At 44.2% G+C, this 24,728-nt stretch overlaps 1 protein-coding gene and 1 long non-coding RNA gene across 24 annotated transcripts in view; one reads left to right on the forward strand and one right to left on the reverse strand.

Moving 5' to 3' along the window:
* LOC132658178 (uncharacterized) lies at nucleotides 1-3,569 on the reverse strand. The gene is made up of 3 exons (XR_009597421.1): nucleotides 2,339-3,569; nucleotides 978-1,072; nucleotides 1-213 (listed from the first exon to the last, which is right to left on the reverse strand). It is a non-coding gene; the product is annotated as an uncharacterized LOC132658178 (long non-coding RNA).
* A 97-nt stretch (nucleotides 3,570-3,666) lies between these two features.
* Nucleotides 3,667-24,728, forward strand: part of MAGI1 (membrane associated guanylate kinase, WW and PDZ domain containing 1) — a 653,852-nt gene continuing 632,790 nt past the window's right edge. For all 23 annotated transcript variants that reach the window (XM_027958195.3, XM_027958187.3, XM_027958189.3 and 20 more), the window contains exon 1: nucleotides 3,667-4,583. In XM_027958195.3, coding sequence (XP_027813996.1) covers nucleotides 4,271-4,583 — 313 coding nt within the window. In that variant the 5' untranslated portion in view covers nucleotides 3,667-4,270. The remainder of the gene's footprint in view (nucleotides 4,584-24,728) is intronic.

Below are 24,728 nucleotides of genomic sequence, written 5' to 3' on the forward strand. Positions count from 1 at the left end.
TTTACTTCTTAATCACGTTTATTAAGATTTCGTTGTTGAACTGCTTCTGCAGTAACAGTATATTGGCATGTCACCTGTACCAGAGCCCATAGATCTCTAGACACTTCAGAAATGTTTGCAAATTAATCCTCTTTACATTCCAGCAAATTATTTGATCTTCAGAGCCCACAGAAGGAGGATTGCTGATTGGATTCCAGAGTGGAACACTGTGTTCTTTCAGTTTAAAAGGAAGAGATAGGAGAGTGTCTTAACTGATATGCACACACTATGTGGTGGATACTGGAGCCAAAATACGCTGGTACCCAAATATGCTACATGGTGGATGGCCACATCCCACCCCTCCCATAGGGCTGTAGTTCTGAATGTGGGCCTTGGTTCAGGCCTCTGCATTCATATCCTAGCTCTATCATTTCCAGGCTCTTGAGCAAATTTCTTTACTTATCTAGCTTTACTTTCCTTTAAAATAAAAGTCACTCATACAAAATCAAGGCCATACCTACCTCACACAATTGTTATAGTGATTAAATAAAATAATGCACATAACTCTCCTGGCATACATGGTAAACCTCAAAGTTAGGTATTTTATGGCATTATTTCCCCCACTAGAATGTATTGTCAAAGTCATAATGTAAGTGAGGGAAGCCAGAATACAGGGTTCTTCTTTATATATATTCAAGAAAAATCTACTTCAAGATAGCTATAAACTCTTAAGAAAACAATCTATAAATATCAGTTTTAGCCACAAAATCTAAATGGGTTTCATGTTTTTTTTTTTTAATTTTACTTACTTAATTTTTTGGCCATGCCACGGGGAACTCACGCCCCCTGCAACAGAAATGTATAGTCCTAACTAACCACTGAAAGGCTAGGGAATTTAAATGGGTTTCATGCTAAAGGTCACATACTACATAGTTTAAGGTCACACTTCACCCATGCATTCACACATTCATTCATCAAGTATGTATGTGCATACTCACCTCGAGGCATGGGTTTAGGTGCTGAGGATTCTAAGTTCCGGGTAGAATAAATATGATTTCTGCCCCAAAGCTCCTTCCAATCTGGGACACAGGAACTGAACCAGGAGAAACAGAACAAACAGAAAGGTTCAGAGGAGAGACAGAGAGTTTGGGAACATCATAAACTTAATGTCTGGAAATTGGCAGTCTTAGCTGTTTTGAAAATTCAAATTACTTCTTTTTAAATTCCTGGATTTTAATATGTCTCTCTACACCTCTCTCTACCCTGCTGTCTGTGCCCTCACTTTTCCCTTCTTTTTTGGGGGGGTTATTCCATACCTAGAATCTGAAGTAGGCTAAATTCCAAGTCCATTCCTCTTCTCTGCTTCAGGGTCATGTGGAACCCTGGAGAGGGAAAACGGTGCTGCTGCCAGTAACTGCCAACCACTTGATCTTGTCTATTGTTCGGAATCCTCTAAGTAGGTGACCGCTGATTAGAGGCAAGTGGGAGAATTCCTCATAAGTAGGCACCCATAGTTATAAAATATGGAGTGTGGGAGGTGGGAAATATAGGTCAAGCTCACCAATGATCTGTAGGGTAATCTGTGATTTCACTCTTAAGGTGGTATGCAAAACCGTGCATTTGGGAAGAGGGTTCACTCACTGAACACTTGAACATTAACAAGATACCAGATACTGTTCTAAGAACTGGGTTTACTGGGACATCAGTAAACCAAACTGCCAAACTCCACTGCCTTCCTGGAGTATATGCTGTCCAAGGAGATGTGGACATAGATTCTTACCCTAAAAGTGTCTGTGAGCTCAGGAATCAAGCTGACTTCTGGTCCTCAGTGTTGTGTACTAGCACCATGCATGTAAAGGCAACCTTAAACATCCAGATGATAGAGCCTATCCTTAAGATTCTGACTGGGTGGATCTTTATTTTGTTTTGGGGCTGAAGCTTTTTAATTTCTCATTCATTTTGATCCAGTCAAGCTGGAGACAAATGGATATCTTCTGAGAAAAGAGGCTGAAGATGGTTTCCCTTATCAAGAAGAGCCATGGAAAACTGGTCACTTTCTTCTTTTACAAATACTAGAAGGCAATAGGATTTTTCAGTTTTGGAGATCTCAAGAGAGAAGTAGCAATGTTCTTCTCTTATTTTTATTGGCTTAGAAAAGTGCCCTATAAGCAGTGCTTTAAAATATTTAAATGTATGCCTATATATTTTAAGTTTTAGCGAGAAGAAGAGGAATTACCATGTAACTTGAAACCCCGAATGATTCCTGTTTTCAAATTACTACTAGTATTACTACTAGTAAGCTTTTATTATATATCCCCGTAATACTCCCAAGAATCTTGTCAGGTATTGTTACACTTACTTAAGAAACTCAGGGTCTGAGGGGTCCCAGCGCTTGGTCAAGATCACACGGACACTGGACCGGTGAGAACCTAAACCTCAGAGCCCAGCTCTCAACCGTGACCTCTGCGGCACCCCGTCCTTTCGGAATCCTTTACACTCACCTCCCTTATTTAGCACTTGAAATCTCTCTTGTGACCCAAGATGGATAAATAAGTTATAAATCACTGAGGAAAAGAAAATGTTTAGGAGACTATCGCCCAGGCCGATTGGGGAGTATTTAGGGAGGGTAGCCTTGCCGGTGCAGGATATTCTTTCTGTCCGCAGCCCCCGAGCACGTTCCGAAACCTAGCAGGGACATTAGCTGGCTCTACCCCCGCCCTCGGGCGGTGCCCGAGGCAACAGCAACTCCAGGCTGTGAATTCCGAGAGGTGGCTGCCGCGCCCACGCCCCCGCGGGCGCCAGGACTTGGGTGCAGATCCCAGACCCAGGAGTGATCCTTATCTCCTGGCCCCGGGGCGGGTCCAAAGGCTGCCCAGCTTAGCCAGGAACTTGAGTCCAGGACAGACGCCTGGTTCCAGAGGTCTCTGGCCGCCAGTTTTAAAGAGCTAGACCCTTTTCGGTTGAAGACCCCAAGCCTCTCTTGCTTTTAGGCTTCTTTCCCTCGCCTTATACTTTATCTGCGTCCAGAAAAGTTGGCCCTAAAGTTTAAGGATGCAGATAAGTGTGTGTATACGTGTGTGGGCGTGTGACGGATCCCATTTGGGGGACCACCACGGCCCCCCCTCCCCAGGGTCGCAGAGGCTGGGGCACACCCTACTCAAAGACCAGAACCCGCCCTCACAGTGCAGGTTGGGGGGAAGCCGGGCAGGCGCACTCCTCTGGGTTGGGGTCAGGGTATTAGAGGGAACTGCGGCGGGGGGTGGGCTGGGTGACGGACAGCGTGGCCAGCCACTGGCCGAGGGCGGTAAGGAAGCTTAGGCCGGCGTGTGTGCGTGCGTGTGTGCGTGAGTGTGAGCGCGAGGGTGAGTGTGCGCCTCCCCAACCCCCACCTGTTTGAAATGGTTTTAAAATACCCAAGCAGATTGCCCATGTTTTTAAGTTGCAGTCAGTTGGAGTAAAACACTTCCTCCTCTCCCAGACCCCCGAAGGGGCTATGCAGAGTCGTGAGCACTGAAATAAAAGTAGGAATGAGAAGGGTGTGTGAAGGGGGAGAAAAGTGGCTGATCCTGGAGAAGTCGGACTTAGGACCCAACGGGAAGCACATTGGAATCTCTCACTTCGGGAAGGCGGGGTGGGGCGGGCCGGCCGGCAGGCGGTCGCGGGGCGCATGCGCGCGCGTCTCCTCTTGCCGGCCGCTGCGCTCGGCGGCGCGGAATAGAATGAACTGTAACAAAACAAGCCGAGCCTTTGTATCTGCTTAAAGGGGACGCAGGCACTTCCCTCCTGTCCCCCCCGCCCCCGCTCAGCTACCGCGTCTCCAGGGCTCCCAGCAACTGCCTAGAAGGGCTTCCCTCACCCTCAGAAACTGCCCGCCAGCGAGGAAAGGCGACCCAGGCGGGAGGCAAAGAGGAGACACCGCATTTCTAAGAGGCAAGAAAGAAAGGAAGGAAAAAAAAAAATAATCCAAGCTGCGCAGAGTGGACTCTGGTCCCAGAGAGCACGGTCGGGCGCCGGAACGTGGACCGAGAAGCACCGGAATGCAAACAAAGCTCGCGGGCGCCTGTGCAGGGCTCGCGGGGAAGCCCAGAAAGTTTGTTTTATGATGGCTTGAGTGAGCGAGTGTGTGCAAGGGAGCGAGGCTGCCAAGTTTCTCTCTCCCGCTGCGTTGTTTGTGGGGGGAGATGTCTCTCCCATGAACCAGCAGGGGCTTGGGGGCTTGTGCTGTGGGGGGCACCTGTCTCTCATTTTATCATTATTTTTTTTGGCGGGCGTAGTAGGGGTGTAACTCATCATGTCGAAAGTGATCCAGAAGAAGAACCACTGGACTAGCAGGGTTCACGAATGCACCGTAAAACGGGGACCCCAGGGAGAGCTGGGGGTGACGGTGCTGGGGGGCGCGGAGAACGGAGAGTTTCCGTATGTCGGAGCGGTGACGGCTACCGAAGCGGCGGGGCTTCCCGGCGGCGGCGAGGGCCCTCGGCTGAGCGAGGGCGAGTTGCTACTGGAGGTGCAGGGGATCCGGGTGTCCGGCTTGCCCCGCTATGACGTACTGGGAGTCATCGACAGCTGCAAGGAGGCCGTCACCTTCAAAGCCGTCAGACAAGGTAAGTCGGGCCGCGCCTCCTGGAGGCGCCCCCAGAAAAGAACCGGCCTGAGAAGTCTCCCCCCCGCCCCCCTTCCGATTTCCCGCTTTTCTTCTGCGAACGCGGCGTAGGGGCGATGTTGAGGCCGTGTGCCCAGTGATGGTGAAATACACCAAGTTGTTGAGAGGCTGTGGGTTGCTTGCCCACCTGCGTTGGGAAGAGGGGCTTGGGTTAGCTCGGGGAAGCGCAGAGATTTTTCCCTGGCCCGGTTTGCTAACCTGTTATCTCTGCAACCAAGCGCAGCAGTGGCTTGCCTGCACCGGGAGGAGAGTTGGGGAACTGAGGCAGGGGCAAAGTGGACGCTCTCCTGGCTCCCTGGGCGAGTGTTGCAGCGGGCGCAGCTACTGTGTTCTTTGATCTCTTATTTGTTTTCAGACCTAGAGAATGGGTATGAAGGAGGTGAGGGTCTTTGATTGTTGGACATCCTTAATCAAAAAATCAGCATCACCCCGTGACCGGCCAGGTGGGCTAGGGCATCACCACCTTTCAGTCCTAAAGCTTGCAGCTTGAAGATCTTGCATTCACCCCACAGCTGGATGACGCATGTGTCTCAACCCGTGTGGCCTGGCCCCAGACTTTTGGGTGGCGTGGGGGGAGAGAATAGAGAGGGTATTTCAGCGCCATTCAAGCCCGAGTTTATACTGCCACCAACATCACCACCATCCCCATCACTGCAACCATCGTCATCATCCCTGTGAAGATGATTATAGCTGCTGTTTCTTATTCACTTATTATGTGTCAGGTTCTATGTAAAATGCTTTCCTTGCACTCTTTTGTTCTGATGCACAACAATTCTGAGAGCGAGTGTTTCTTCTAAACCCCCTTATGTTACCGATAAGGAAGCTGGGACTGACATTGTTTCATTTACTGATATTGGTTCAGTTACTTGCCCAAGGTCACACAGATGCCAAGAGTGAGGGTTTGAAAATCCTTGCTGCAGAGCCTTAACCACCAAGGAGGAAGAGGATGAGTGTGGGAGACCTGAGGGGTGCACTTAAGAGAAGGGAGTGGAAGCAAATTCACCTCTGGGAAGCTTGGAGAGGAGTGATATGGCTGCTGGTTGCGGGGAGTCCCTTGCATCTTAGTTTGGTATAGGCTCAGGGCTGTCCCTGAGTAGAGAAGTAGAGAAGGAATGGATTCCCTTAAAGGGGTCCCTTGTATGACCAAGCACCGTGATGCAGGTTCTTCCCTGGTTGAGCCCTGGTGAAAAGTTCACACATGTGCCTGCGTGCTTGAAAGGGCAAGCAGCAGCTGGAGGACTGTGTCAGAGGAAAGGAGGGCTAGGCTGAGCTAGTCCTCTTTTGGAAACAGGCCTGTTCCAGATGAAGTGGAGGAGGGGGACAGGGAGAAGAGACGGGCCTTTTGGTAGCTTTGGGAGCTGAGGGACTGACAGTTATGGAAATCTCCTTCCATTTGTGTCCTCATTATCTGCTTGCACACCTCCTCCAAGAAGCCTTCAGGCACCCTGCCAGGATGAAGAAATCAGCGTTCCTCTGGACTCTCCTAAATGTGTGTCTTGTCAGTTTTCTGCTTATTCTGAACTATGCGTTAGATCCCTTCCCTTCTTTCCATACAAGGTGGTAAGCTCATTGAAAGGAGAGAATATGCCTCATTGACTGCACACCACCTCAGCTTTGCTTAAGGTCCAACACCTTGTCTCACCTGGAAATATGTCTCCCGTTATCTGTAAACTGGCTGTTTTGTATTACATAAACTTATAAAGGGTGCAGAATAGTGCCTGACACATAATAAGTGCTCAGTAAAGACCAGCTATTATTGTTATGTTTCAAGTGAAGTTGGGGCAGTTATTTATTTCTATGTCTAGCTTTTAAGTTTAGCTTTAAAAAAAAATATTTTAGCACTTTATTTGTTATTAGGTATAGAATGATAATAAACCAGTGTATTACCATTACTCCATTAAAACAGGTTCTGCTTACTCCATATATCACCAAACATTTTGAGACACTTATGTGCTATGTACTGAGCTGGCAATGCTAGAGATAAAATGAAGTTTACAAAACAGTCCTCAATCTCTAGGAGCGTCCAGTCTCACGAAGAAAATAATGCCTATGTACAAACAGGATCTTAAAGTGCGATGTATATGATACTTAAAAAAATGAACATTAGCATTTAGGAAACTAGGAACTAACTTCCAGTTGTATGATCAGAGAAGGGTTCCTAGAGGACTTTGTTGTTGTTCAGTCTCTAAGTCATGTCTGACTCGGGCTTTTTTAGTGTCAGGAATCTGAATTATGAGGTAAACACCATAATTCAGGTTCCTGCATTACTAGGACTTGATACAACTGTAGAGAAAATACTGCGTCATAGCATTTGATGGGATCGGCTGTGGGTCACCATGCAAGGGCATCTTGAAGACATGGCTGGTAGAGGATGGGCATGAGTTCCTGACTATCCTGGAGATTATGGGGGCAGGGAGCGTTTTACTAGTGTCTAATTGATCGATGGGAGCTCATTCTCAGTGTGCGAGATACTATAGGTGGCAGAGCCTCCCTCTACCAGTTACCAAAGATTGGGAGGCTTTGTCCCAGTGTTGCATCATCGTGAAACCTTGGAAAGGTCAATGAGGTAACCAAGGGTGTTTGGAATCAGAGGCCTCTGTGTTTGAAGGAAGCTAGTGTATCCCCATCTTATTTCCTTTCACCTGGAATTACTCTGTGCTATGCAAGAATGCTCATAGAAAGTGTGTGTGCATGTGTGTGTATGCAGATCTACTTGTTCTTCTTTTAGTGGGATAAAGTTACGGATGGGGACATTTGAATGGCTTCAAATCCACCACAATGTGAAAGCTACTATTTCCTGTCATGATTACCCAGGCGCAGGCAGCTCTTCTAACATCTTCATTAAAGAAGGAAGGCACTGGAAAGCATTTCACCAGCCTTCTCTCTCTCTCTTTTCTTTTGGTAGCTTGTAACTTTTTATTTTGTATTGAAATATAGCTGACTTAACAGTGTTGTGGTAGTTTTAGGTAAACAGGGAAGGGACTCAGTCATACATATATATGTGTATCCATTCTCCCCCAGACTCCCCTCCCATCCAGGCTTCACCATCACCAGCCTTCTCTTTCATATTGAGAATATGATTGAAATTATACGACAAAATTGTTCTTCTTGTGTTTTCATTACTGTGTTTTAATCATATTAAATAGGCTCCTACTTGGTAAAGGAAAATAATACTTTTGAGTTGTCTCCACCTTAAACTCGCTACTCCCAGGGCCATGGGTCACTCTTATGGAAATGTCATGGTCCTCTTCTGGGAGAGAATTCTGCTCTATTTCACGGCAGCTCTCTGGAAAGTTGCACAGACCAAATTAGTCTGTTGTAAATGGTATATGAAATAGGAAAGAATTTCTGGTCTGTGAAAGAATCAAGCTAAATGGATCTACTTGGTTGGGGTTGGTTTATTTGAAATGAGGGATGACAGTTTTTTGTCACAAAAGTGCCTTAAGAAATTTACATATATATGCTATATAAAATAGATCACTTCATATATATAATAAGATATATATACATGTACTATATATACTATAGGCTTATATTTACCTGTAGTAAAATGCACAGATCTTAAGTATATAGTTTGATGGGTTTTGACAAATGTATATGCTCATGTCTGCTTCACCCAGATCAAGACACAGAGCGTTTCCTCAGAAATTTCCCTCCTATACTTTTCCAGTCAGCTCCCTCCACCTCTTCCAGAGGCATTGACTGTTTGATTTCTCTCACTTTGGTTAGTCTTGTCTGTCATTGAAATTCATATCAATGAAATAATGCTCTATGCACTCTTTTGTGTCTGGGTTTTTTCCCTCAACAAAATATTTTGGAGATTTCATATTGTGTGTATCATGGTTGTTTTGTATTGTAGAGTAGCATTACATTGCATACATATACCAGATTGTTTATATTTTTATTTCTCAATGGACATTTGGACTGTTTTTTCTTTCACCAATTATGAATAAAGCTGCTATAAATGTTCCAGTTCTGCCATATCTTTTCCGATCTTTGATCTTATCTATCTTTTGAACTTTAACTATTCTAGTGTATGTTGAGAAAGGAGAAAAGTGAAGTATTTTCAAATGGTACATTCCAGCTTAGGCACAGTGAGAGATTAACAACAACACGAGAAAATAGAACAAATTGTAACTGTATAGTGTAATAAAAGGTATGTGACTGTGGCCTCTAAAAATACCTTACTGTACAAATTTAATGCCTTTTCTATCTTATTAATATCAAAGCATTTATTATGTACTGCAGCTGCAACTTTGCAATTTTAAGTATGAAAGCAAAACTAGCATGTATTTCTTTTTTCCTTCTTCATGATTTTACAGATAGAAAATTCATTCTTACTGTAGATCTTAGTATCCACAGCTTAATGATTTTTTTTGGTTGTGCCCTGTGGCATATGGGATCTTAGTTCCCGGATCAGGGATCAAAACCTTGCCCTCTGGGGTAGAAGTGCAGTCTTAACCAGGGAAGTCCCCACAGCATATGATTTTAAGTTGAGAACTTGCACCTTTTCACTTCAAGGAAGTACTTTATGGCTTCTCTTTGGCAGATCTGAACTACCAGCATCTCTCCTCTTGTGCTTTCGGGCCATTATTGAGCACAGTAAGGGTCACTTGAATACAAGAACTGCTATACCTGGACAGTTGATTTGATAATGGGACTTCTAAGTGACTAATGGGCAGGATACCCTGGACAAAGGGATGATTCATGTCCTGGGCAGGACAGAGCAGGAAGGTGGGAACTTTCATCATGTTACTTGGTGCACAATTTAAAACGTGTGAATTGTGTATTTGTGGGATTTTCTGTTTAATATGTTCAGACTGGGGTTGACGGTAGGTAACTGAAATCACAGGAAGTGGAATAGCAGATAATGGGGAGCCATGATGATTAAGGAAACGTTTCTGTATTGGGATGTAACTAGTATTTTTTGAGCACTTGCTTCTAAAAGGCCTTACTCTTGGCTGAGCTAGAGCTATATGGGCATTTCTTTATTCCTCCCAGCTGGACTTATGTGTCAGAGACTGAAGTCCAGAGGGTTTGGGTGGCTTTTCCAAGGGTCATCCAAGTGGCTGAAGTGGAGCTGGAACTCAGCTGTGTTAGGTTGCAAAACCCATGCTTCCAGTTCTTGGGTCAGTGAATTTCAAGTAGGGTCCCCAGACTAGTGGCATTGACATCACCAGGGAACTGGTTATATGTGCAGATTCCTGGCCCTTACCCCAGCCCTACAGATACCTAAACTCAGGAGCGTGGAGCCTGTGGGTGTTTTGAACAAGTCCTCATGTGATTCTGATGCATGCTCAATTTTGAGCACCACTGTCCTAGGATATAGAGTGACATTGGAAATATGGCGTTGAACTTCCCTGGTAGTCTAGATGTTAAGACTCTGTGCTTCCAATGCAGAGGGCATGTGTTTGATCCCTGGTTGAGGAACTGAAATACCATATACTGCACAGTGAAGCTGAAAAAAACAGAAGAAAACAAATATGGCATCAAATGAAACAGATAATCGTGAACAAGCTAGGTGACTAGTGCTGTTATCGCCAGTATGTTACCTATTTGGACCTTTCTTTATACCTAAAATAAGTGGATATGCCCCTTCAGTTCCTTTGCATTCATAAAATGCCAAGATTCCCTGAATAACCCAGACTCCAAAAGTTTAAAAGGGTGTGATTGTAGTTTCCCAAACTGGTAATATTATAGGTCACGCTTACATATTTTTGTAAGTGAATTTTGTGGTTTTGCAAATTACCCAGGAACCAAAACTGTCCTTCCACTTTTTTTTTTACAGACAGAATGGAGACAATAAATAAGACACAATTTAAAAACCACAACACCACCACCAGACCCTTCCCCTCGCTGTAATGAGGGACTTAGGACCATTACACAATTTAATATAGCTCTTTGTGCTTTTTTGAGTTTTGTTTTGACATTGCGTGTTTATTTTGACCAATTGGAATGTATTACAACATTTTAACAAAATAATTCTGTTCTTGTTTTAAAACAGTGCTTTATCTTGCTTGGTTTCCTGTGAATTCTGCTTTTGGGATCTCTGGGCTTGCTTCCTCCCCCACCCCACCCAAGATGGTCACAAGATTGACTTGTCTATTTAGTGTCTCTTCAGAAAGACCTCCTCATCTGGTGGTGTGCTCCTAAAGGCTTAACAACTGGCTCTGGTGGCAGGGAGACACTGATTTGTTGCATCACTGGAGTTGCAAAGAGATGGATGTAATTGGTTCTCCAGAGCCAGTCTGAGGTGGCCCCAGTGTTCACACTGATCCCCATATAAGAGAGCTCCCTGGATGACATGCCATCTCCCCATTTTGGTTTGTGTCTTCATAGCCTTGATATAATTTCACATTATCTTCTTTTGTTGCTTTTATATTGTCTGTCTCTCTTCCCACTGGAATGTAAGGTTCATGAAAATAAGAAGTTTATCTCACGTGTTCATGCCTCGGTTTTCCAAAATTAGTACCTGGCAAGTCATCAATTCAGTACAGTCGCTCAGTCGTGTCCGACTCTTTGCGACCCCATGAATCGCAGCACGCCAGGCCTCCCTGTCCATCACCAACTCCCGGAGTTCACTCAGACTCACGTCCATCGAGTCCATGATGCCATCCAGCCATCTCGTCCTCGGTCATCCCCTTCTCCTCCTGCCCCCAGTCCCTCCCAGCGTCAGAGTCTTTTCCAATGAGTCAACTCTTAGCATGAGGTGACCAAAGTACTGGAGTTTCAGCTTTAGCATCAGTCCTTCCAAAGAACACCCAGGAATGATTCCTTTTAGGATGGACTGGTTGGATCTCCTTGCAGTCCAAGGGACTCTCAAGAGTCTTCTCCAACACCACAGTTCAAAAGCATCAGTTCTTCAGTGCTCAGTTTTCTTTATAGTCCAACTCTAACATCCATACATGACTCCTGGAAAAACCATAGCTTTGACTAGACAGACCTTTGTGGGCAAAGGAATGTTTCTTTTCAGTATGCTGTCTAGGTTTGGCATAGCTCTACTTCCAAGGAGCAAGCGTCTTTTAATGTCATGGGTGCAGTCACCATGTGCAGTGATTTTGGAGCCCAAGAAGATAAAATCTGTCACTGTTTCCACAGGTGCTCGCTAAAATTTGTTGGCTGCATGAATGGATTTTCTCTTGCTGCTGCTTATTAGGATGGTGAATGTAGATCAGGCCATCCACAACATGTTTCCTCTTTTTCTCTCTATTCCTCTTTGATTTCTTCTCAGTTTGGATCCTAATATGTTCATTTTCTCATCACTAGGCATTCTGATCAGCTGGTTCTCTGTCTAATAATTTATACTGAGCTATAAATAAATAAATAACTGACAAGGCTGCATGAATTATACTTAAGTGTTTCTGCCTGTGGACTCTAGGTGGGGGTTAAGAGGTGAAATTTCAGATGTTCACTCAACAGGATGATGAGGAGCTGTCCTGTTTTTTGTTTATGTGGGACCTGGTCTATGTCAGCATCCAGAAGAATGACACTTTACCTCTGTCTTCTTGTAGCCTTGTCCCTGGGTACAGTTTTTCCAGCCAAGAGCAAATCGGATCTTTGCTGCGGAAAACAGCCTGACTTTTTTCCTCTCTTGCTCTTAAACTGAGCTTTGTGTTTATGTCTTTTTTTTTTTTTTGTAACTTAAACTTTCAAAAACCAATCTGTTTTTGTTCGTGGTGCCAAAAGACCACTCTCTGAAGGAGATATTTAGGTTTTACTGTGGAACATTCTACAGCTTTTACAAAAAATAATGCAAGGACAGTGAACCCAACATGTCCATTGTTTCTGGTGGCTACTCTTTGCCAATGGCCGTGTTATTTAAAAATAGAATAACTTTTATGATGCCTTGGCATACAGTGGGCTCACTGCATTTGTTGGCATTCATTACCCAGCTAGTTTCGGATGGCAGAATTGATGACATCCACCAAGGGGAATTAAGTGGTTTATAAGGGAAAACATTCTGACATCTCCTTACCACAGGGTTTACATGAAGGATGTTGCTTTATAAACGATGATTATTTAATGCAAAACACCAGTCTCTGATGTTAGTGGTCCCTTCCTTAAGTTTGTATATACGTGTAACAGAATATACTGATTTTTGTATACACTCTGAATAAAGGCTGTCAAATTCGTTAAGGGCTGACATTCATATCCTAAAAAAAGGAGGTTACTGCCTTCCTGCCTGTCTTCATGGAGCTCATATGTGAGATCTATAACCTTGAAAAATCCTTGGCAAACACTGGAGCTTTGCTCTACTGCGCTCCTGTGGATGTCAACATCCATGTAGTATGTCTGGGGAATTTGTTTTGGTGTTTTTCACAGCTGAACCGTCATGGATGTCAAGGACAAGCAAGTAATGCTGACTTTTGCTTTAAGGTGGAGTAGTCTGTGGAGGGTCCAGTGTATTCTAGATGTTATCCTTTCTGAAAGCACAGAGCAAACCGAGAAGATGGAATTTGAACAATGACTCTTATGATTAAATAGTAATCTCTTTTTATAGCTAAATAATTAAAGAATGGCTAATCTATAACACAGTTGTTTCTCTAGTCCTATCTTGAGTAAAAACTGAAATCCTCCTGGTGACTCACAAGACCCCCCAGCTCCCAACAACCTGGCCTGTGACTTGTCCTCTGTCTCCCTGGCTGTGGCCTGATGGTCCCCACCTGGTCACCTGGGAGGCTTACTCCCTCATAAACTTCAAATCTTTCCCACTTGTCTTGTCATTCCCCATTCCCGTCCTCTGCTCTATTTTACTTTATAATATGTTGAGTATTTAAAAATGACTAAGTTCATTACTTTGTCTCTCTCAAATATAAGCTCCAAGACGGTAGGCTGGTTGTGGATCTGTTTCCTGTTGCATCCCTGATACCAAGAATGGTGCCTAATGCATAGTAATCACTCAAGCATTTCTTGAGTGTCCACTGTCCACTTTAGAGCTAGAAGAATTCTCTCTGAGCTTGGTTGCCTCTGAAAATTCTGATATTTGAGTCTCTGAAAATGTAGGTACTTTGTGATAAACTGCATTAAACTTGATTTAACTTTTGCTGTCTATAACTTGGGCTAAATAGAGCTTCACTGATTGATTTCAGAGTAACCTTGAAGACAGGGAGCCTTGCAGGTCTTCATTTTAGGGATTTAGACCAGCACCGTGCTGAGTGTGCCAGATAACTTTGCACACTCTCTCACCCTTCAGTGGATGGTGGAGATGTTCTGGGCACCGTCAGTTGTGTGTATAGACTTTTCCCGTTCCATCTGCAGTGTGGTGAGAATGAGTTATGTAAGAGAATTACATCCTCCCGGCTAAGGTGTCAGCCCTGTTCTTACTGCCAGAGGAGGCATTAGTGTGTGACTTTAATGGGATGCAGTTATGTTTTCCACAACAAGGCTAATCTTTCAGTCCATTGTGAGGAGAGACTCGAAGCTCTCTTTATGGACAGTGGCATGATGGTGCAATTAAAAGGCCATTATGCCCTGATTATAAGCCATGTTTCGCAGTTATTGCCATATACAGTGTTAACAGGACTGTATGCATTTATCGGTGTGTTGTAGATTGGCAGGTTTTGGACTCAGTCTGGCCTGGGTTAGAAGTCAGGCTTTTCAATGTAATACCTGTGTGTCTTAGGGCAAGATACTCTACCTCATTGTGCCAGGATTTCCCCTTCTGAAAATGGGGATAATAATACCTACTACCTGAGGCTGATGGAGGGATCAAATTAGGAGATTGAGGTAAACCACACGGCCCAGGGCCTGGCACGTGGTAAGTGCTCACAAAATACCGGCTTCTGTTATTGTTTGAATGTTCCCTGTTGGAAAGCACATGCGGGAGAAGAAAGGATCTCTTGAGAGATAGCAATTGTGGTACACAGTTCCCTAGAGAGCTTTTCAAGTCTAGAAAAGCCCTCATTTTTTTTTTTTTTGCCTGATTCAGATACCACTATTTAAAAAGGCTGAGACTGGATTAGTACAGACAAAGAAGAAGGAAACCTCTGGATCTCTGCCTGAATTGCTTCCGTGTTGTCACTGGTGAAGAATTAATTCTAATGAGTGTCCTCAGGACCCTGGTTCAGGAAGGTGTAGGAAGGATGGATCCTCTCCCAGTTTCCTGGGGGTCCTGGGTAGGGCAGTACCAGCGAAAGTGATCCTTAAGAGCTTGACCCTGAGGTCCTCTGGCCTTCCTGGCACCATACCTGGGTTCCTGAATCAAGAAAGGCTGGAGAGGCAGTGGGACTTGGTGTTACAAGCTTTTGAAGTCAGCCTGGTTGGGTCTGACTCCAGCTGAAGAACCACAGGCATGTTAACCTCCCAGAACGTCAGTTGTCCCAGTTGAAAATGAGAATAATGCCTACCTCATAGGGGTGGTTGTGAAGATTAAATGAGAAAACATATGCAAAACACTTTATCCTCTGCTTGGCATGTACGGTATGTAGTCCTTACCTACTTAATAGCAGCCATGATAATTTTCAGTTCAGAAATGAAGACCCATCAACAAAGACCCAACAATCCATCCTCTGAAGAAGTGGTTTTTCAACTGAAGATGATTTTGATCCCCAAGGGACATCTGGCCATGTCTGGAGATGTTGTTGGTTGTCTCAACTCAGGATGGGTCAGTGCTAAGTGGCATTTAGAGAGCAGAGCTCAGAGATGTAACTAAACATCTTACAGTGCACAGTATGTCCACCTGATGCGAAGAGCTGTCTCGTTGGAAAAGACCCTGATGCTGGGAGAGATTGAAGGCAGGAGGAGAGGGGGATGCCAGAGGATGAGACGGTTAGATAGGGTCACCAACTCAGTGGACATGAATTTGAGCAAACTCCAGGAGATAGTGGAGGCCAGAGGAACCTGGCGTGCTTAGTGACTGGACAGCAACAACCATCGCAGAGAGAGATCGAGCCCCAGAGGGCCCAGAGACTGAGTCCAGAAGCTCTTCTCTCAGGTGTAGTTTCATGGTTGAGACTGAGAATCTGAATTAGAAGCAGTAAACTGAGCATCATAATTACTATATATTGATCTTCTGCCACATCTCTGAGACCCCGGTTAGGGTTTTGCCTGGGTGGATGATGTCATTTCTCATTTTAGCTATGAGAAAAGTAGCTTGAGAGCTCAGGTAATTTATCCTGGTCTGCAGGTAGCTTACACAAGGGAGATTCAAGCTCAGATCTGCCTGGTTCCAAAATTCTCATCCTAGGTTTTTCCACACTAGAAGTGTGTTTGACCTCTGTTAAGCTGTACCATTGCTGTCTGAGATAGCAAACCATGCCTGGTAACCTCACCTATCCCCAAAAAGAGTCCCAGAATTAATAATAATAAAATGGATTTGCAAAGTGTTCATTGGTCAGAACACAGAGGGTGCTGCTACGACGGAGTTTCTGGCAATTCTGCTTGTTTGCCTTCTCTTTTCCCAGATCTCCATCACCAACACTGTTGATTCTTTCCTCCTCTGTGCTCTGTCTTCCCCCATGCACATCATGATTTCAAGAGTCACAATAGTGTCTTGAACGCAGGTTTGCTTGTCTGTTTCCTGCACTGACTGGGTTACGTGTTTCTCACAGTCTTGAAGGCAGCATCCCTGTTTTATGTCTCTTTGTAATCTCTGCCCTCTCTAGGTACTCAAGCAATCACCTTTGAATCGAAATCTTTTGAGGTAACGAGTAGGCATAACTTTTAAATAAATAAGAAAAATTCTTGCCTAAGATCTTGTTGGCTCAAAAATCTGTGGCTTATTTTTAAAGCGTATTAAATATACTTAGCCATATGTCTGACTTTTCCGTGATGATTTAAGATGGTTGTCTGCCAGTTGTCGTGGCATTTTGAACTGTCAGGAAAATATTGAATTAATTGTGTTGAAGGTCTTAGAGGGCCTTTATTCTGACCAGATGTGTGCAGCAGTGGAGCCTATTGCTTATGTAATGTGGCCACGGAAGGCATCACTTTGGCTTGATTTAAATAGAGTCAGTATTTTACCACCTGGATTCTTGGCTAAGCGTTGGAATTTACATCTGATAGGGAGAGCCTGTTCATTTCCTCCTCCAACTATCAGCCTGTTTAAGTCTGTGTGACTTGGTTAAGAATTCAAAACTCAAGATCAAGTAATTAAAAAATGACTTTCTTTGGTGTTGGAGCATGTAGTTTTCTTTCTTTTTTTTTTTTCTCTTCCCAGAAAGCACAGGCATGTAGATTTTTTTGGTTTCTAATTTTTTAAAAACTCAAAGTTGTGATCTTGGATGACTGTCAATCACTCTCCATTGTTGTTCGGTGCTTCCATAGCTTATGGTTTTTTCATGGTGAAATTCAATTTGTTCCCTCTTTTAAACAGTGTGTACAATACAGAAAGATGTGACTCTATGAAAGGAAAATGTACCCACATTGCACATAATCCCATCTCAGAGAAATACATGTGTTACTCTATTTTTACCCAGACATTTATATGTATATATAAACATACATAAATACACATACTTTTTTTTTTGGTAGACTTTTTTGGCAGGGTCTTTTTCTTCTGAAAATTGAATAGTACTGCACATAGTTTTACTGTGATTTTTCTTTGTGCCTAACGACATATCACAGACTTTTCTCTTACACTTATGTGTAGATCAATTTTACCATTTTGATGGCTGTGGAATCAGTTTTTAGTTGTGCTATAATGTGTTAAATCGTGTTTTCAGAAGGTCGTTTTTAGTTCTTGTTTTATACAACACATTGCTGAATATCCTTATATATACATTTCAGTGAACTTCTTCAGCTATTTTCTTTGGATAGATGTCTAGAACTTCTTGTCTCACTTGAATTTTATCTTTTTAAACCTTAATGCCTTGAAAAAACCATTCAGGCTGCTTATCAACTTAACTCCCTGCTGCCTGGGAGTTAAGTCCTGTATTTTTCTTAACTTAGCTCAGTTAGAACAGATCCTGCCTAGCACTGGAATTGTTCCTTTGCAATAGTCATCACAAACGCAGATAATGAGTGGATATTTTAAAGGGCATTAGGGAGTGGTGGGGACTGGGGTAAATTGGAAGGAGCTGTTTTGTTCAAAGAGAGCAGTTGCCACTCAGCTTCAGCGGGTTGTTGACTTGTCTGGGCGTTGCCCATTGATGCCAGATTCTTTTAAAGCTTTAAACAGAAATGCAGAATCTTTGATTGTTAAAAAAAATGAACTTCGCCAATTTGAAAGTGTTAGTTCAAAAATTTTCTAAAGCATGGATAAACCAAGCAACACATCTGGGAGCCATATTTGGTCCTCAAGCAACAAGCTGCAGCCTCTGGTTGACCTATTTGTCTTTCTCACTTGATGTCTCTCACACTGTTTCTTCAAGAGCGGTTATCACGTTTCTTAATCATCTGTGTTCTCAGGGCCCAGGATAGCCACTGGCTCCCAGTGAGGGCCCACAAGCGTGTGGTGAAGAGAATAATAAGTTCCAGAAGTGGTCAGGTTTGTCTCTTTAGACCGTGCTAGTTTATTGGTTGCTTAGCTGGTGACAGCTCTCTCATTCGAGTTACAAGAAGATGGGGAGAGGATATATTTTGACAGCTGATCTTGAGTCTTGGACTATTTTATTTCAGGGTCCTGATCTGCTGAGTCTTAGAACTGGGTGCAAAATAACATCTTGATGATGACATTTATGTGAGTATGTACTGGGAACAGTATATATTCTCTGCCCTGAGGTTACTGCACTCTAAAATTTGTAGTTTCCCAAATTAAAGAATGAATGACTTTTATGTGTATTTCTTAGGGAACTTCTAAATATGGCAGGAAAATCCCTAATAACATGTCTCGTTTGGCTATTCTACAGGTAAATCAGGACCCTGGCCTTTAGCCCAAGAGCAGATGCTTTCAGAACACGATTCACCTCTGTTCTCCAGGCCAGCATTATCTGGTAGAATTCTAGTTTTTTGAAAACCAGCGCAGTCCTTCTTGCTTTCCTGCCTGCATCATGGATCATTTTGTGCTGCAGGATTCATGGTGGGCACCAGGCTTGCTGACCTAGGATGGGGAAGGGCACTTGTGTAAATCAGATTTGAAATTTAGGGAGTGCAGTTTTTCTAATCATGGAGCCAACCAAGGACGGGCCTCTGTAAAATGAAAACTAGAGTTGGCAGTGAGAGCCCGACATGGAGCTCAGATTGTGCCAGGTGTGGATTGGGACTGTGTTTCTATTCTCTTCTGCTCCCGTTGCCTTCTTTCTCTCCATATCTGTATCAGAGTGAGAACATTCCAAGAGACTGTCTAGGAATTCAGATTTTAGATAAGATATACTATATGTAATCCAGGACTTTGGGTGTGAGACAAAACTAAGGAGTGTTTTCAAGTGGAGACTGCTATATGCTCTGATCCGCCTCCTTCAGTATGAGCACCACTTTTGGGGCACCCGTGATTTCCCCAAGTCAGGATGAAATTTGGCTTCTGTCCTACTTTAAAATGCCCAAGGATAAGATGGAGCAGGAACAGCTTATATTCTGCAGTGTTTTAACTGTTTTTATTATTTTTTTTTAATTTTAATTTTTTGGCTGCCCTATGCCGCATGCAGGATCTTCCCAGACCAGGGAATGAGCCTGTGCCCTCTGCAGTGCAGTCTTAACTGCTGGACCACCAGGGAAGTCCTCTGCAGTGTTTTAGGCTGGACAGACATTGGTAAACTTCCTGAGCTTTGGTATTTGGTAAAGAGAAGAATCCAGCTATGAGGAATCATGCCACAGTGCAGAGTCACCGTTCAGTACCTGCACAGGGTCTAGGAAGACTCTTCAGAAAGCACACAGTGTTGTCTCAATATTGATATATTGTACACATATCATGATTTGAAAGGGGAATGTCAGAGAGATAGGATGCCCAGCAGAGGAAAACTCAGTGCAGCTCTTGGCTATTTCTGTCTCTGTCTGTGGGAAAATACTGCCATAAGGAAGAAAGGCCTAGGCTTTCTAAAGCAATGTGAATCTGTTTCTGAGACATTTTAGCTAAAAATGTAAGCTCAAGCTATTCTGCGTGAATTATCTCTGAGCAAGGCAATTGTTAGAAGACAGCGTTATTGAGGAAGATGATAGCTGGTTGTCACTGTTGGAATCTGTTTTGGTGGAAGGCACCCGTCCATGGGGTTTAATAAAACATGATGAGTCACCCTATTGCCTGGATTCCTGAGGGAAGAAAGACATTCTGGAAGGGCTGTGGGGAAATTTGAAGCCCTGGGTACCTGTTACCAGGCACTTGTAGTCACCTGGTGGCTGCCAGCAGCTTGCAGGCAGAGCTGCTTGGAGAAAATCAACTTCGGAAACAGGGGCCCGCAAATTAGGTTTTGGGTAAATGGAAAGTACATCAGAATTACCTGGGAGAGTTTGTGAGCTCTGGACATCTGTGGGCGAGTCCATTAGTGGACTTGCCCTGCCCAGTGGAATCCTGATAACCCCAGCTCCAAAGAGTGGTTCATAAAACAGTCACCGTTCAGAATCATCCAGAGTGTTTATGAAATTCACGGGTTACTCGGCCCCATCTCAGACCTGTGGAATCTAGAATCCTAGGGGGTGGACCCTGTGAATCCACACGTTTTTTATTTTTTTTTAAATTTTGGCTTATTGTGGTAAGTTTAAAGCTTGAGACTCCAGGCTCTAACATGCTGGCCTTTTCAAATCCAGTTCCCTAATAAATGACGGTAGCAGACCCCACTCTACATCTAAACGAACATTGATTGGGGAACGGAGTCAACAATAGAAATACTAATTGAGTTATTTGAGCTGCTGGTTCTTTTAGGGTGATACGTACTGACTGTGTGCAGATGCGTACGTGGAAGGTCATTTTTTAGCTTCAGGATCCTAGCATTAGCCTGGTAATTTAAGACACCTCTTCCTCATCACCACGCGTGCCTTTTTGTAAAATAGAAAATAAACTCTGGAGAAGGAAAGTATTAATACAACCCAGTAGAATTTTTTTTGCAGTGATGGAGATGCTCTTGACCGGTGCTGACTGCTAAGGAGATTGTGTACTTTGGTTGGCGTGGCTACCTCTCACCAGCCAAGCTACGAAAAAGGTTTTTTTTCCTTTTTATTTACATAGCATTAATTTAAATTTAGCCGTAAGTAGCCACGCGTGGCTAGAGTCTGCCAGATTGAACAGCATGGGAGACATTGCTATCACAAATGGTGAGGGCAGTCATATTTCTTTAGTGACACATTTATCTGCTCCAAGAAAAAGAGGCTGAAGTGACCCTTTGTGTTGATGTTTGTTAAATGTGGAGGCCTGGGATAGGTAGATTTTAAGTGTCCTTTTGACCGTTTTATCAATATATTTACTGGTGACAGTTTTCTTAAAGAAGCTCAGTATGGCAGTATGCTGATTGTCTCCAATGGAGTGGTTTACGTAGAACAGATGAATTCCATGAAGCTAGGGGTGATGTTTTTCCTGTGGACTGCTCAGTTTCCAGCACCTAATATAATAGATGGTTGAATAAATTACTTCAATTTGAGTATTTTATGCAGGGAGGGAAACTCTAAAGTTACCTGGGAGTTGCATAAGCCATTTTATCACCTGATGCTTTTGGTTACAAATCATAGGAAAAAACAACTCAAGTGGCTTAAACAGCAAAGAGGATTAACTGATATATGTAACCAAGGATTTCAGAATAAGAAGGGAGCTTCAGGTAGGGTTTGATCAGGGCATGGGCCATGTTTTTCTGGTTTGCTTCAGAGCTGCCACTAGCCCATATGATGTCTTTGTTCAGAGTAGAAATTCTCTCTCTGCTGGGCAAACACATCCCTGGGTGGCGTGGAGAGCAGAGAATGGATTGGATTTCAGCCTGTACTTAGCAGGTGTAAGGACTGTAAAGGGAGGCCTTGATTCTCTCAGTGCTCTCTTCACAATGCTGGCTTGACCTTAGGATGGCTTCTCTTGTTTGTAGACAGGTGACCGTGGCAAAAGGGGTGACGGGCCTGCTTATTTATAGCCAGGGGGAGAGAGATGGGGAAGAGTGCCACATACTGTGTGTAAACCAGTCCTTGAGGCTTAAGCAGATCATTGGCCACTTGGCGTAGGAGTGAGTTTAGCCTTCTGGGTCCTTTGTATTGTACCAAGATTTAGAAATCCTGGTCTAGACTCGTGTTGCCTTCTGAAAAAACCTTCCTCTCCTCCAGTCACTCACCGCTTCATCACTCTACTTTTACTTTTGCCCTCTTCGCCATCTGAAATGAACCCCTTTATTATCTGTCCCACCAGAGTGTGATTACCTTAAGGGCAGGAACTTGAATCATATACTTTGTTATTCGTCTTTTGGCTGCGCAATGCAGCTTTCAGCATCTTAGTTCCCCAACCAGGGATCCGCCCCAGGCCATGGCAGTGAAAGCACTAAGTCCTAAGCACTGGACCACCAGGGAATTCCCTGCTTTCTTATTCTTGTGGCCAGGCAGTTTCTGGCACCTGATAGCTGAGCAGAACAAACCAATGAATTGGTCCATTCATTCCACGGACCAACGAATGAATGAAGCCGAATGGCTGCCTTCTCATGGTGGGTAAGTACTTTCAGATATATACATGGCTTAGGGAAGAGATGAAAATTAACCAGGAATTTTGATTGAGCAGTTCAGGAGAACTATGGAGACACACCATGGATTCCTGAAGGGCAGAGTGAGAGATGAGCAGACAGATTTTCAGTCTGCTGGCAAAGCTTGACAAGCACTGACTTGAAGAAGGAAATGGAATTAAGTAAGCAGAACAAGTGTGTGTTGTGCTGAGTGAGTTAACAGCCTGAGCACTCAAAATGCAAGGGATGTGAAGAAGGTCACCAGCCTCATTAGCTGTAGCAGATATTGCTGGAATACATATATAATCAGGCTATAGGGAACCATGAACTCTGTGAATCAAAAGAGCTAGGTGGTTACAGTGGGCTGCCCTGATTTCAGTTCCAGTCCATTCTTTACCAGCTGTATGGCCTTGGGCATGTGACTTCACTTCTCTGTGCCTCAGTTCCCTTGTCTGTAAAATCCAATGATAATTTTAGTTCCTGGCTGCAGGCCACATAGCTAGCTTCTTACTTAAGAGTTTTGGAAATGCAGAGTGGGTTCACATGCTGGCTCTGAATACCCTGGTAGATGGGTGTAGGAGGGGGATGCCATCTTTAGGGAAAGATAGTGTGGCCAAATTCTGTTACCCAAGCACACAGTTTTTGGAGGAAAATAGTCTTCTTTTACATCTCCCAAGTGGTGGTAACAGAAAGTTGCAAATGTGAGAATATGCCTCGGTTGCTCCTGTGTGTATTGTGTGTATGAGAAGTACAGCCAGCAATAATTAGGGACCCCATCTCTGACCAAGATAAGAGGAGGAAAGTTAAATGAATCCCAGATAAGAAAGCAATTGGCAGATTTTTAACTCCCAAAGAGGAGTAAGGATGCTTGCTTCTCCTTTATTATGTTGGCTCCTGGCATTTCCACGGTTCAGCTCAAATGCCCTTCTGCTTTATTGCGTGAGACTGTAAGTCTGTCTTTCTTGTCAGAGTCGGGAAGCCTTCTGGCCCCCACCTCCTCATACTTTGTCCTGTTGTCTGCCTTTTGGACTTCACGTATGGGAGTGAAAACCCAGCAGAGAAGGCTAGTACCAGTGAGGCCCTCAAGAGCAGAACTAGGTTCAGTGCTGGGCGGGTCAGGCTGTGCTCTGAGGGCTGCCCAAGCCTGATCTTTAATCCTCAGCACAAGCTGTGAAGTGTGTGTGGTGGTGGAGGTTGTGGTTTAGTTGCTTAGTCATGTCTGACTCTGCGACCTCATGGACTGTAGCTCACCAGGCTCCTCTGTCCGTGGAATTTCCCAGGCAAGAATACTACAGTGGGTTGCCATTTCTTTCTTCAGGGGATCTTCCTGACCCAGGGATCGAACCTGGGTCCCCTTTGTTGCAGGCAGATTTTTTACCAACTGAACCACCAGGGAAGCCCATATATCCCCTCCAGTCACCATCTGATTCAGCCTCAACGCAGAAGTCACATCTGAATAGCAGAAAGGTCCTGCCTAAAATTGAAGCGTGTGTGCCATCCTCCCATATTTAATTAATTAAATTAATTATTTTTAAAACTTTTAATTTTGTGTTGATTAACAGTGTTGTGATAGTTTCAGGTGAACAGCAAAGGGACTCAGGCATACATAGACATGTATCCATTTTCCCTCATACTTCCCTCCCATCTAGGCTGCCATGTAACACTGAACAGAGTTCCCTGTGCTATAGTAGGTCTTTGTTGGTTATACATTTTAAATATAGCAGTGTGTACATGCCCATCCCAAACTCCCTAACCGTCTTTCTAGTTTAGAGGTTGGAGCATTGAGGCTTGAGAGGTCATTACAGACCTAGGTTTCTCCTCCGATTAAGTGACAGCGATGGCATTTCTGCAGGCTTCCACCAGGATGCTGCATTATTGCCTTGTGCCATGGATGGAGGAACCTGGTGGGCTGCAGTCCATGGGATCGCGAAGAGTTGGACACGACTGAGTGACTTCCCTTTCACTTTTCACTTTCATGCATTGGAGAAGGAAATGGCAACCCACTCCAGTGTTCTTGCCTGGAGAATCCCAGGGACAGGGGAGCCTGGTGGGCTTCCATCTGTGGGGTCGCATAGAGTCGGACACGACTGAAGCGACTTAGCAGCAGCAGCCATGTGGTAGGATCAGCTTCAGATGGCACCACACCACTGTGTGAATTAGGGTATGGAGACTTCTGGAGTGTAGTCTGGGGAAGGCGGGGAAGGCCGGAAGCCAGGCACCCTTTCTTGTGCTCAGGGAGTCTACAGTCCTTGTGTCCTCTCTGGGGAAGGAAATGTCAGTGCCTGAGGGGTGGTTTGCGGTGAGTTTGCTTGGACCATCGCAGCTCAGAGCTTCTGTTTGTCTGTAGCCGTGCCCTGCGTAGATCCTGACCCAAGTGCCTGCCTTTCCCAGCACTTAGGCACAACTCTCTTACGGTTCCAGGCAATGGAACTTGCTCTTTATGGCCATAGCAAGGTTGTATTTGACTTTTTGAAAAATGGTGGTAAAATATGTGTAACATAAAATTAATTTAACCATTTAAAAAATGTACAGTTCAGTGGCTTTAAGTACATTCACATTGTTGTGCAGTCGTTAGTCATCTGTCTCCAGAG

Source organism: Ovis aries, chromosome 19 (assembly GCF_016772045.2).
Source record: "Ovis aries strain OAR_USU_Benz2616 breed Rambouillet chromosome 19, ARS-UI_Ramb_v3.0, whole genome shotgun sequence".
Taxonomy (NCBI): Eukaryota; Metazoa; Chordata; class Mammalia; order Artiodactyla; family Bovidae; genus Ovis; species Ovis aries.